A 14,359-nucleotide genomic window follows, 5' to 3' on the forward strand; every position below is an offset into this window, starting at 1 on the left:
CCTCTATATATGAAAATGTTTCAAGAAAAACAAGCATTAGGAAATAAACTCGACTAATTGATAGGTCCTAGCTGCTGAATCAAAAAAAACGTCTGGGAAAAGAGAGTCTATGAGGGGTCACGGTTGAACGATTTTGGACAGCCTAGCGTCCCTTCTTTGTTAACCTTTGTTAACCTTTCACACAATAGATTTCCTTTGTTCTCCCCAGGCCCCACCTACAATACTTATATCCCAATCATCATCGTATAATCACATTCCTTGTCATTTTCACCACAATCATCATCTTCGTAATATTAAACAATATGCACAATTTTTCTTATCATCAATATCATTTGAATTTCGTTATAAACCCGTTAGTCAGAGGCCTACAGTACTATTTATAAAAATGCAAACAAAATTTTAAAATAAAACAGTGGTTTCTTTTTTATATTTATTCAACAACGTTTTGTGGCGATTGATTGTCCATCGGACAAAAATTAAAATCAATCAATAACACTTGAATTCTATAATCTGTATTTATAATTATTTAACGTAACACTGATTTTAAAATGCAAGAGTATTTAAATCACTGTACATACAATTGAACAGCAATCTCGATACATGTTATTAAATCATTTACAATGAATAACAAAATATTTGTGATTTTAAGATGCAGTATTTATATCACCCATAGATTATATTGTACAGCGATCTCGATACATATTATGTTTATTCAATCATATTTGCTAATCAAAATTCACACTGAAACTAAATAAACATACACATTGAGAAAGAACAATTCTAATGTAATAGTAATCCAGAACTGTTAAATTAGTTTTATAGCAAATGCTCCAGTAAAAATGATCACACAAAGAAAACACCCGTACAGACGTTGAATGTCATAACACATAATGGTGCAGTATAACAATATACTTGAATATAACAATGTACAGTATTACTGCTGTGATATAATTCAATGGCTCACCATACAACAATTGTAATAGTAAAAGTGAATTTTAGTAAAAGTAATATAATATAACAGTAGTACTGTAATAATAATATTAAAAACCACCAAATTAACATACATATTATATGCAGAGATATACCTAAACGTTAAATTAGATTATTTAAAAAAAGAATTGTAAATAGAAAAAACTATTTGATTATTGATTTTGGAATTAAAAAATAATCAAACCAGTAGGTAATGTCATTCAATTACTGTATTATCCTATCTGAAAAGAAAGGTAATTTAAGATCTGAAAAGCCTTAATTAAAAAGTCTCAATTGCCATCAATCTTGTGAGTAGAATTAAACCTTCTCCAAAAGAAATCGGGAAGTTAATCCACTACAGTAGCATTTGGAAAGACATCCTTTAAAGAAAGTAATTGATTACGATTAATACCATTACTTTTGATGTCAAGGTATTTTATACATTCCATATTTACTCTTCTATTAATACACTCTTTGATCATATTATTGATAACAACACCTGATAGACTGCAATTACTGAGGTGTAATTTTTGCATTTTAGGAGTAATAGAAAATAATGAAGCAAGTGAACATCCTCTAATTTTACTTAGATCATTACCACTGATATCAAGGGATATCATACATTCAATCTTTACTCCTCTTTTAATACACTCTTTCATCATATCATTGATAATAACACCTGATAGACTGCAATTACCGAGGGCTAATACTTGCAGTTTAGGAGTAATATCGAATAATGAAGCTAGTGAACATCCACTCATTTTGCTTAGATCATTATCACCGATATCAAGTAATTCCATACATCCCCTCTTTACTCCTCTTTTAATACACTCTTTGGTCATATCATTGATAATAACACCTGACAGACTGCAATCATTGAGGTATAATTTTTCCAGTTTAGGAGTAATAGCAAATAATGAAGCAAGTGAACATTCACTAATGTTGCTTAGGTCATTACCAATGATACCAAGGACTTTCATACATTCCATCTTTACTCCTCTTTTAATACACTCTTTCATCATATCATTGATAATAACACCTGATAGACTGCAATTACCGAGGTCTAATACTTGCAGTTTAGGAGTGATAGCAAATAACGAAGCAAGTGAACATCCACTAATTTTGCTTAGATCATTATCATAGATTGAAAGGATTATCATACATTCCATCTTTACTCCACTATCTATCATGCTATTGATAATAACACACGATAGACCGCAAAAACTGAGGTACAATTCTTGTAGTTTAGGAAATATAGCAAATAATGAAGTAAGTAAACATCCACTAATTTTGTTCAGATCATTTTTACAGAAATAAAAGTTTTTCATACATTCCATCTTTACTCCTTTATCAATACACTCTTGGATCATGCTATTGATAATAACACCTGGTATACGGCAAGAAGAGAGGTGTAATTCTTCCAGTTTAGGAAATATAGCAAACAATGAAGTAAGTAAACTTCCACTACTTTTACTTAGATCATTATCACAGATATTAAGGGTGTGCATACATTCCATTTTTACACTTCTTTTTTCGCATTCTGTGATCATATCGGTAACACTTGATAGACTGCAATGCATCATGCCTAACATTTGCAGTTTAGGAGTAATAGCTAATAATGCAGCAAGTGAACATCCACTAACTTCGCTTAGGGTACTACCATTAAACGCAATTTTGCTTAATTCTAATCTTACTCTTTGTCTCGTTAAATTGTTTATCACATGATTGAGCACATCACCACCCACCCATCCATTAAATTGAACGATACCGAATAAAGTTAGTTTTGGTGAATTACGTAACAAGTGAACTAGAAATGAAGAAGTTAATGAACCAACTATACCGTTGGTATTGTACCTTGTCATATCATACTTAAAATTCAATTTCTGACATTCTAAATTTAGATGTTCAATAACATCATCCAATGATGACATTTTATTCAACAAACATTCCTGTTTTGGTACAGCAATCAGAATGTGAGCAAGCATAATGCCTTTTTCTTTAGACAACTTTTCATTACAAATACATCGAAAAAGTTTTTCAGTACTTAGACTATTTATAACTCTTAGAAGTTTCATAAAATTGGCATCTTTGTCACTATGGTGTATATAATGAAGGCATTTCTTTAATGATGTACATATTTCATTTAGGCGTGGCTTTATTGATAAATTTGAGTTCCACAAATAGGCATTAAGGGCATTCTCTACTTTAATTATGTGCTCCTTTTTCACAAATCTAAAGAGATTGATTAAACTGCGATAATCTGTTACACTATTTGTTACCCAATGATTCAAGAATTGATCAGCCCTAGAACCTAGAAAGCCAATTACAAACTCCCTTGCTACATTCAAATTATCATTTTGTCTAATATTATCCCATTCTTCTTCATCTAACTGGTTAATTGATTTGTAGAGATAAAATCCTATCAGTGCCTCTACTAATAGCTTGTGAGGAGCTGTAAATATTGTTTTGAAACTAGAATTTGAATGTGGTTCATCTTTATACAGAAAACCTAAGCTTAAAGCTAAAGTAACCATGTCTTTATTTCCTCTTAGGTTTTTTCTTTCGATATAGAGCTGGTTGATTTTGAGGCTTTCATACAGTCCTCTTCCTAACACAAGCATGGCATCAATTAATGGTTTTGGTGTATCTTTAAATTCATCTATCTTTTCATCTTTCTTTTCTTTATTATACTGATTTAAAATACATCGAAATACTTCTTCAAATAAAACGGATATATCAGTTGGAAGATATTGTTTTTTTTGCCACATAATACAAATCAACAAAAGTAACATAGGATTCTTACACATTGAATATACATCCTGATGTTTGCCTCCGTCGAATGGTTCATCAAGCTCAAGCTCTTTAATAAGAGCCTCTCCTAATTCAGGTACTTTAATATATTCAAAGTGTTTCCTTATGTATTTCTCCATGTTTTCGGAATTAAACCCTTTTACTTTTACATGCACATTGCTTTCATGAATAAATTCGTCTATGTTTTCTGGTCGTGATGTGAGTATTACTATGCAATTTTGTAGTACTTTTCCTGTGAAGAGCTTTTTTGGATTATCAACTCCAGATTGTATTTCATCTAATCCATCCAATAATAAAACAATATCTTTATCATGATGTGTAATAAATCTTTTGATTAACTTGGGATCGTCTGGAAGATCAGTTCTCAAACTAAAATCCTGCAATTCTATTTCTTCTACGATTAAATCTAGAACACCTTTGCCCTTTTCTATGTCTCTTATATTGACAAGAAATAATATTTTACCTTTAAATGTGTTGTCTGTTTTGTTAGCCCACCTGTAAGAGAAATATCTAAGTAAAGTTGACTTTCCAATTCCACCTTCGCCCTCGATGAGTAGTTTACACGCAGGTGTTGACTTGACAATAGCTAAAACTTCATCTAAACCTATTGGTTTTGGATCTGGAATCTTGTTTTGGTTTTCTTTCATTAGGTTAAGATCAGTAAACATGTGTGCAATGTCTACTCTATATCGTGAATGCATAATTTCGGTTTCAATCAGATTGGCTTTACTGCAAGTGTTGATTTGTTGATCACAGAGATACTTCCTAATTTTATCATCTAAAAAGTAGAAATTGAACACTAAAATTTACAATAATACAATATACAAAAGAAAATAAATTGATTAGCATAAAAACATTAGTTTTCAATAATATTAGAAATGAGCACTGGTCAACTTAAATTCAAAGAAAATGATCATCCTTATTCTTATAATGATCATTCATCATTTGTATAGTTATATAATATGAAAAGTTTATGTAAAATGTGTCAAACTGTCAAATCAAATGTACTGTTTGGATGGGATAGATTTTATTAAATGAGTCAGTCACCAAGTCACACATCAATAACATTGCAAAAAAAGAATACAACATTTTGAAATATTATGTTTATCTATTCATAAACAATTTCTTTTTTTCATTAATGTATTTTTAGTCGCGTGGACGCGACTCTATAGTTCACTATGTCGGTCGGTCGGTCTGTCTGTCTGTCGGTCCGGTATCACTATGCGTTTTAGCACGCGACTTATGGCTGTTGGCCTTGTTTAATTTACCTGGACTTAGTTGCTCTTCCTCACTATGATCTACAAAAGCAGTATTTAATCATAATAATATTTGTAAAGCTCACACATCCGATAAAAAAGTACTATCAGTTGTACATTTTATTATGATCATTTGAATGTTAACCATCCATAACCACCACATTACGACCCTGAACTCCTACCTAGTAAACGGAACTAGTGATGGTTGGGGTGCGATAGTCCGCCTTGAATTGTTTAATAGACGGTCGTGTAAACACGGTTTATTAAACCAATTTGTCGTTTTGGTTGGTGGTCGTGGCACACCACGACTGAATTATTTTTAAAATGTGACTACGGGCATGTTGGAAGTTACACTATGTAAATAAATGAGTTTATAATGTAATAATTGTAAACACGTTGTGTTGTGGATGGATGTCAGTTGTGAGGTGTCTGAAATGGGGATTTGTTAAAATGAATTAATAATATTTTTCTTTTCAAATACCTCATTACCTTAGTATTACTATTACATATATTACCATATTCATATATTATTTTTACAATTATTTTAGAAATTTAAAACTTGCATTCATCAATTTGGTGATGAGGACAAATTATCCCCAAATTGATTCACGACTAGCATACGCTTATGAGAAAATAAAATTGATGTCTACCAAGGTGTGTGTAGTTATATTACAGTTACACTGACAGTTACACGATACTCACCTTGCATTTTTCTTTTTAATTTCGACTTCTTCGTTTCATCTTCTAAAAACAAAACAAAAGGTATGCTAGTAATTATTACCAAATATTATTCAGACCATTGGTACATTGTATACACAAAGTACTGTAACATTACAAACATAAATAAGTACTATACTGTACTGTACATTTTAAAAACACATTACAAATATAGTTTTGTTAAAAGAAAGTGATTAATAATCTACTTTAGTTAATCAATAAAATATTCGGTTGAAATAGTTGTTCATTTTACAGTACACGTTTTATAATTCTGTACAATAAAGTTACAGAAATCTTCATTTACTGGTAATTAATCAATATTTAAATTAAAAATGTCCAATCCTATTGTTCTTTTTTATTTACCTTGAATTGGTCGTTGCCATTTGGAGCTTGACGATGCTGTATCCTCATCATCTTCTGTACCATTATTTACAAAATCAAAAGTTAATAATTTGTTATCACCTTAAACTATGAATAGGAAAGATAACCAGTACCATTCCAGTTATTTTGATACCCCGTGTATATGGAAGTGTGCAATATAGCAAAACATTATATAGCGTAAAGGTGCTCTCTTTTACAGTACAGTATAGAAAATAGGAAAGATATAAATTACGAACAACTGAGGCCCAAGCATAGATTCTTATGGGACAGATTAAAAGAACATGGTTTTGGTAATAGCCTCGCCAACTATTTGGCAACTAAGACTGCATGTACATACAACCAGACCTAAGATGTGCTTTTCCAATCTATCAAGTAGTATGATCGATAATACCAAGCCCTAATATAATCAAAGGAAGAAATGTGTGATAAAAACCTCGAACCAAAATAGGACAACAGAGTATATGCTCATAGGGGTGCCAAGACATGGAATAGCCTTGAAAACTCAGTAAGAGAAATAAACAGTATAGGTCTATTTAAAAAACAATTCATACAAATCTCCTCAACAAATATTCTAATACCTAAAATCACAACGTATTATGAACAAAATATTTATCATTATCGATTTTTTTTAACGAATGATCTATTAATATTTTTTTTTATTCAACTGTCATTTATGATTATTGCTTATTGTCTCTATTATTTACATATATATTTAATTATTGTTATTGTCTTTATTGTAATTTTTCGCTTTTCTGTACTTTTTGAACTGTTTTGATGTACAGACAAGTTTTAACTATATGTCGGTCGTTAGTCGCGTGGAGAGCACGCGACTTATGGCTGTTGGCCTTGTTTTTTTATTTATTTATTTTTTTTCCCAATTTTTAATTGTTACATAGGACATCACATTTTAAAGCTTTGCTTATAGTGATGCCCGATTCAATCAATCAATATTATAACTTTTGCTTATAACCATGTTCATTTGTAGGCCGTTGCCAATATACAGTAATCTTCCTAAACACTATCTGCTATTTTTGATACTTACAATATTATATGTATTCATCTTTTCCATTGATTGTAAACATCTAATGAAACTGTGTATTTATTCAGTATTTTATTATTCAACTTCTGTTTCCAATAATAGTCAATTTAAACAATTAATTTTTATTATTATCATAATTAGTGTATATATTTTATAATTAATATTTATATTGTTTTTTCCATGTAAAAATCACTGTAAATATACGTTATTATGGTTACCATTATAATACCAAAAAAAATGTACGATTGATTGAATAAAGTTCACCAGTAAAAAATACATTAAAAAAATAAATAAAAAACACACTTAAATTTAGTAATGAATCTTCATAGAAAATTTACTTAATTATTTACATTGGTTTGCTAGCTTTTTTCTTTTTGTCTTTAATGGTTTACTTTTGTCTTCTAAAAATGAAAATAAGATTGATAGTGGTCACCCTGTATTAATAGTGTTGTTATGACTTCAACGTTCAAGAACAATTTTGTTTAGAAATTATTGTTACAGATTTCCTATAGCATGAGCCTATTAGTAAATAAATTTGATGTTTACCAAGATTTAACAAACATGTATATATACTGTACGTACTATATGGCTAGTTATATTAGAGTTACACTGACATGTCCAAGTGCATCGAGTTACTCACCTTGCATTTTTCTTTTTAATTTTGACTTCTTCGTTTCATCTTCTAAAAACAAAATGAAAAGTATGCTAGTAACTATTAACAAAATATTTTGACCATTGGTAATTAAATTATACACAAAGTATTGTAAAATTACAAACAAAATTAAGTACTGTACTGTACATTTTAAAAACACATTACAAATATAGTTTTGTTAAAAGAAAGTGATTAATAATCGATTTTAGTTAATGAATAAAACATTCGGTTGAAATAGTTCATTATACAGTATCCATTTCAATAAAAGCAAACCTAATAATTATTTTTAAAAATCAAAGTATAATTCAACCTTTTATAATTCTGTATAACAAAGTTACAGAAATCTGAATTTGCTGGTAATTAATCAATATTTAAAATAAAAATGTTCGTTCCATCTCTGTTCTTTTTTATTTACCTTGACTTGGTCGTTGCCATTTGGAGCTTGACGATGCTGTGTCCTCATCATCTTCTGTACCATTATCTACAAAATCAAAAGTTAATAATTTGTTATCCCCTTAAATTATAACAACTATTCAAAAATAAGATATTGAATGAATGGTGTATTCTTTTAAACATTTAGTTAATTATTATCAATTAAAGCTAAGAATACTAACATGATGAGAGTTGAGTAAATTCCTCATGGATGTCTACATAGTACACCAAGTAATTGAGTATGCATTAAAACGAGAACTACAATGCTGCTTCTTGGTTCTGTTCATTTTATTTACTCGAAGAGAAAAAAATCAAAATCTGGCCTATGCTAGCCTGGCTCGAATAACTGTGATTATATTTTTACTATTCAAAATTCAAATTATTATTTTAACAACATAATACTACCAAATGGCCGAAATAGAATATTTTTACAATAAAGATTTCGTGTGTTTGTTTACATACATCTGATTTCAATAATCAAAATAACTCTCATCTCTGTAAATTAATCATTTTTACAATTAGATTTGATTTCTACAATGTAATTTAATACTACAATATACCATCAATTAATGACTTCACAGCCAACTCCATTCCATTTTCCTTTAATACTTCTATAAATGACTTCAATTTGTCTTCGCTCAGTTTTCCTTGAAGTTCTAGATCTAAAATCAAACTCCAGCTGTCTTTGTATTTCTTCGCTTGAGGAAAGTTGTATATTCCATCAAGAGTTGCTATGTTGTCATTAGTAAGCACTTTTCCCAGGTTCACAAGTTGTATTCTGTACTTTGTGAATGATGACACCTCACGTTCCTTGATATTTTGGAAGGAAGGAAGTTGATCCGTAATTTTTGACTCAAAGCCAAATTGCTTAGTTACTTTAATTGTGTCCCACAGCAGACTAAGCTTTCTTCGACTCAATTCTCCAGACGTCATTAAATGAGATAACAAATCCCTTGCAGAATTAGCATTCTCCAAAGTATTAGTACTATCCACAATGTCTTTGAACACAACTCGTAGCATGCCGAGAAGATTAAATCCATCAAACCATTGTGCAAAGTCTTCAATTAATTGTCTGAAATCTTCCTGCGACAAATCTATAGTTTAAGAACAGAAGTTACAAACTATAATTGTACATTGCAAATAGCTATTGTGGGCAATATTGTTTCATATAATATTGCCAATATGAATTTTTTTCTAAACCACAAGAAATTAAAAACTATTACATAACTATATTCCAACACCATAATTATTATCTGTTTTCATATGGACAAATAAATATTATCAGTATAATCACTGTAATCATCGAAATCATTATCATATTTTAATGATCATCTTAATGATCATCAGCTTAATCATCTTATTCATCTCTTAATCATATGATCATTACCATCTTAATCATCATTATCGTAATCATCATCATTATCACCTTAATCATCATTTCATCTAATACTCATCTTTCTAATCATCACCTTTATAAAATCATTTATATATACCATAACTCTCTCCTCCAGTCACAATCATAATCATAATTCTCCCTTTTAAATGTTTTTATTTACCTTCTTCACATGGTTGCATTTGGGAACTGAGTGGTACAGCCTCATCTTCGTCATCCTCGCTATTGCCTACAAAACCAGAATACATGTTACAACCTTATTAACCATCAATTAATAATTATTAAGAAAAAAAGTCATACTGTTTCAAATCAACATTTGTAGACCAGTGAGAAAACATGCGGGATGAGTAATCACAAAAATAAAATTATCTTAAAGATGTATTGTCCCCAAAAAACATGAAAAATTAAGATTAATAAAAGCAGACTTTTAATAGGCTATTTTTTAGTTTTACCTATTATGTGACATTACAATTTTTTACATATTTAACAAACACATTTTCAGGGGGACAATATATCTTTAATTAGTTTAGTTACCATTTTTTTTTTCAATTGAAGTGACTCCATTTGACCAACTAAAACCCTATTATTTCTCTTTTATTTGTTATATTACGCTATGAATTATTAATCTATTAAAATGTCTTGTTTACTTTGACTTGTCCGCCATTTAGAGCTAGTTGATGCCCCCTGATCTTCACCACCCTTCCTGATAGCGATAATGGGACTTGGCTGCCAGTGTGAACTAGTTGATGTCATCTTATCTCCACTCTCCCTGCTACTGGCATTTGTCTGCCGCCGTTTTGAGGTAGATGATACCGCCTTATCTTCATCATCATCATCCTCACTACCTACAAAATCAGTAGTTGATAATTTAAAAAAAAAATATTACTAAATTTTGGTTACTATATGCTGAACTTGAAGAATTGGTTAAGGTGGTATGGTATTTGACGTAATGAACCCACTGAAAAGATTTAGTGCCAAAAAAAACCCCGTTAAATGACGTGCAATAATTCTTGTATAGTGCTGAATTTGGTCTATAGATTATCAGATTATGTGGTAGCCTAGTGCCACTCTATTTATATTGGGAATTGGGCTACACCGTTTTTGGAAAACATTTTTTTCTGCTAAAAATCTTTTTTAATTGGTTGTCACAGTATTTGCCAGTAAAAACTAGACCAGTTAAAGTACGGTAATTACAGTATGAAATAGTATTGTCTTAGAAAATTCTTACAACGCATTCGATAAATTCTGTAAAAGATATTTAAGCTTGTCATGGGAAAAAGGGTCTTCGTTGAAATATTCCCAATGACTGTTTTTGTTGTATTGTTGCTTGTATATAGTTTAATTTTCATTTAGTTTTTTCTTTTTTTTCCCTCATTATGTTTTCCTTCTTTTTGTTTCTTTTTCAAATTGTTATGTTTTGTTTTTGGACCGAACCGCATGTTGTGAGTGCCACCGATCCAAAGGTGAATGAGTCAACAAATAAATAAATAAATAAATTGATTTATTAGTTTAACGTGCAGCATGTGTTCACATTGAGAGTTCTTGAAAAAAAAAGGTATTTATCACGCAGGGTATGAACATCTTGGTATGAAGAACAAAAACCAAGTGCAAACACGGTCTTTTTACAATACAGTAATTACAAGCTCTGCGCAACGCAAGAAACTTGGAGCAATTTTGAAAAGCTCAAAATTGCTCTAAATTTGTCAACATACGTAATAAATACATAAATAATTTTGGTGAACGACAGTTTATGAAAAAAGAAGTTGTCTCTTGATTATTAATATTATAACTTATGATGATGACTATGATTAGGTTTCGTTGAAAACAATATCAATTTACAAAATTGCAGAAAATGGTCTTGCTCCCGACTAGCCAGACTGAAATTACATTTTTAAAAAACATTTAATTTTAATATTGAGAACAAGTATTTATGTTGGCTTTACTCACCATTGCCTTTACTTCTAGAGGAAGTTTGTTTACATAATTATAAGGTATGGCGACCTAAATAAACTGTGGCAAACATGCACTGTGTAACCTACAATATATCCGGCAACCAGAAAATGGACAGATTCAATGTTCGTACTTACCTTCTTCCACATCAGACATGTTTGCAATGTCCAAGAATCACTCTGAAAGAGAATATAACATATACCGTAACCGATCGTACAAAACAATTATTGATGCCAAACATATTGGTGGGTGGGGCTGAGGTAGGGTAGTCTGGGTTACAAACAGAGTTTTTACTTAATATTAATAAAAAGATAAATATTGGCACATATGGCATTTTATTTGTATACTACTTGAGCTTGTAAATACAAAAATCGAAACGTTGACGGGTGGACTAACATAAAAAAGACACTAAATACAGAGTTGTGGGGCAAGTCTAAGGCTAGGGTTGTCTAACTGTGAATTGTTTAGCATCTGTTTTGTCTTTTCGGCCCTTGGGTGGGCTTTATCTCTGTTTTGTAATTGGCAGAAACGTTAATAAATAAGATATTAGTTTGAATGACCAGAACCTTACATTTTTTCACAATTTCTACTATAAATTGTTATTCAGTAGTTTATTAATCGCTATATAGAATTAGTTTAAGAGGGGTGGAGATACTTTTGGGTTCACTCCCAAAAGAATGTCGTTGATGCAAAAGAGAAAATAGTCTTTAAAATCGCCTTACTGAAGAATTTTAAGAGTTTAGGAATCGCTAGTCTATGGAAATCCTCGGACCAATAGCGAAATATCTGGCGGTTGCCAATAGTGATTTAGTAGTGTATACTAAACAATGACTATAAGGCATATTTACACAGACGAGAGGTAACGTAATAATAATATAGAATATATGTATATTCATTATGACCATCACACAACGGGCTGTTTCCGCTCAGGATAGACATATTCTACTACCCTCATGGCTCCATGTTAGAAAAGGTCTTTTCCACAAAAAATATCAGCTATTTTGATATCGATCGCAATTATTCTGTTTTAAAACGTAGGCCAATAAAATACTTTTAACATTAGCGACTTACCTTTGTGAAATAAACTAATAAAATGGCGTCTTTCCTTCTTCTCCGATACGGATCGATTAATAACAATAATACATTTCCGGTTGGTGTCGTTGAATATGAATATTCCATTTTTGTATCATTGTAAATGGAGTTGAGAACAGTTAAGAACAAACTCTTTAGATGTATTACCGATCAACCAAGTGCCCAATCGCGACACAAAAATTTGTCTGTCACAGTTACATACAGTTTAATTTTAATCTATTACTGGATCGTTGGAAATTCTGAAATTCCACATAATGCTAATTAATAAATCTTAAATTTGTAAAATGATTGGTCAAAACATGCATCGTAGCATTTCAAATATTTATTTAAAATAATAATAAATTATCAATTCGTCTGAATATAATGTATGTTTTGATTTGTTTTAAATCCTACAGAATTTGCATGAATATGTGAAAATAGTATAATAGATGAATGATTGTTTATGAGCTAAAAGCGCAGCCGAATTAGATAGGACAGTCAGATTTTGCAGCAGGAAAAGAGCATGAGTTAGCAGAGGCGCGCAATAGGCCTTCTGCAGACCACGTTGCACACAATTAATTGTTTACAAAAAAGCAGACCGTGCAATGCCGATAGTATCTTCAATCTTTATCCAGGAAAAATGCACGACACAAAATAAAATTGTAACGCAACAAGTTCCGTGTTAGAAGAATTACGGTAGGCCTATGTATGGACCATGGCAGCAGGGAAGTATCGAAAAACTACCGTCAAACCTTGAAAAGAAGCCCATGTGCTTGCTCTTATTCTAGTACCGTACTCGCGTCCTGTCAAGATGGGCTTCTTTTCGAGATGGGCTTCTTTGCGAGATGGGCTTCTTTTCAAGAATACTTTTACAAATTAAAGAGGGGGCTTTAAATTGTGTGAATTGCTACAGTAACTATAATTATATTATTATATTAGAGGATCGAGATCGCTCTTAAAACTATAATTTAGTAGTGACCCGTACTCAATGACTGTACAATTCTAATTAAATAAATTAATTAACGCATTTTAGGCTAATAATGTTAGAATAGGCCTTTCCTAAAAAATATCAGCTATACATATATCGATCGCAACCATTCTGTTCTAAAACGTAGGCCTATATATTCCTCCTAAACATTAACAACTTACCTTTGTGAAATAAACTAATAAAATGGCGTCTTTCCTTCTTCCCCGAAACGGATCGATTAATAACAATAAAACATTTCCGGTTGGTGTCGTTGAATATGAATATTCCATTTTTGTATCATTGTAAATGGAGGTGAGTTAAGAACAAACCCCCAGATTTGGATCCTTTGAAATTGTAATACTGAACACTCACAATGCTTAATTAACTAAATGTTTTCTTAAATTTATAAAATGTATGTAGTCTTAAATCCTACAGAATTTGAATAAATATGTAAAAAATATATAGATGAATGATTGTTTATGAGCTAAAAGCGAAGCCGAATTAGATAGGACAGTCAGATTTGTGCCGCAAGAAAGAGCAGTTAGCACAGGCGCGCAATTAGGCCTTCTGCAGACCACGTTGCACAAAACGTTCGAAGTTTTATGGTATATCCCTTTTATATGAGTCATTCATTGGTAATGGCTTCTTCATAACATTGTTACTGATTGATGATGTCATACATCTAGCGTGGGTATTCGATGATAATTCTTTCATGCCATTT

General features: G+C 30.9%; 1 protein-coding gene across 2 annotated transcripts; it reads right to left on the reverse strand.

The window, feature by feature from the left end:
• Positions 1-431: 431 nt before the first annotated feature.
• On the reverse strand, positions 432-12,806 carry LOC144853650 (uncharacterized). 2 transcript variants are annotated; one of them, XM_078711395.1, is made up of 10 exons: positions 12,672-12,806; positions 11,738-11,779; positions 10,298-10,495; positions 9,814-9,879; positions 8,818-9,351; positions 8,241-8,306; positions 7,814-7,855; positions 6,117-6,170; positions 5,739-5,780; positions 432-4,558 (listed from the first exon to the last, which is right to left on the reverse strand). In XM_078711395.1, exons 2-10 carry the CDS (start codon positions 11,754-11,756, stop codon positions 1,317-1,319), a joined length of 4,263 nt encoding a protein of 1,420 aa, XP_078567521.1. In that variant the 5' UTR covers positions 11,757-11,779; positions 12,672-12,806; the 3' UTR covers positions 432-1,316. The 2 variants fall into 2 exon arrangements, with proteins under 2 accessions (XP_078567521.1, XP_078567522.1); XM_078711396.1 differs by lacking the exon at positions 12,672-12,806 and having other exon boundaries at positions 432-1,400; positions 1,941-4,558; positions 11,738-11,956.
• Positions 12,807-14,359: the final 1,553 nt, after the last annotated feature.

This window comes from Antedon bifida, chromosome 10 (assembly GCF_963402885.1).
Source record: "Antedon bifida chromosome 10, ecAntBifi1.1, whole genome shotgun sequence".
In the NCBI taxonomy this organism is placed as follows: domain Eukaryota; kingdom Metazoa; phylum Echinodermata; class Crinoidea; order Comatulida; family Antedonidae; genus Antedon; species Antedon bifida.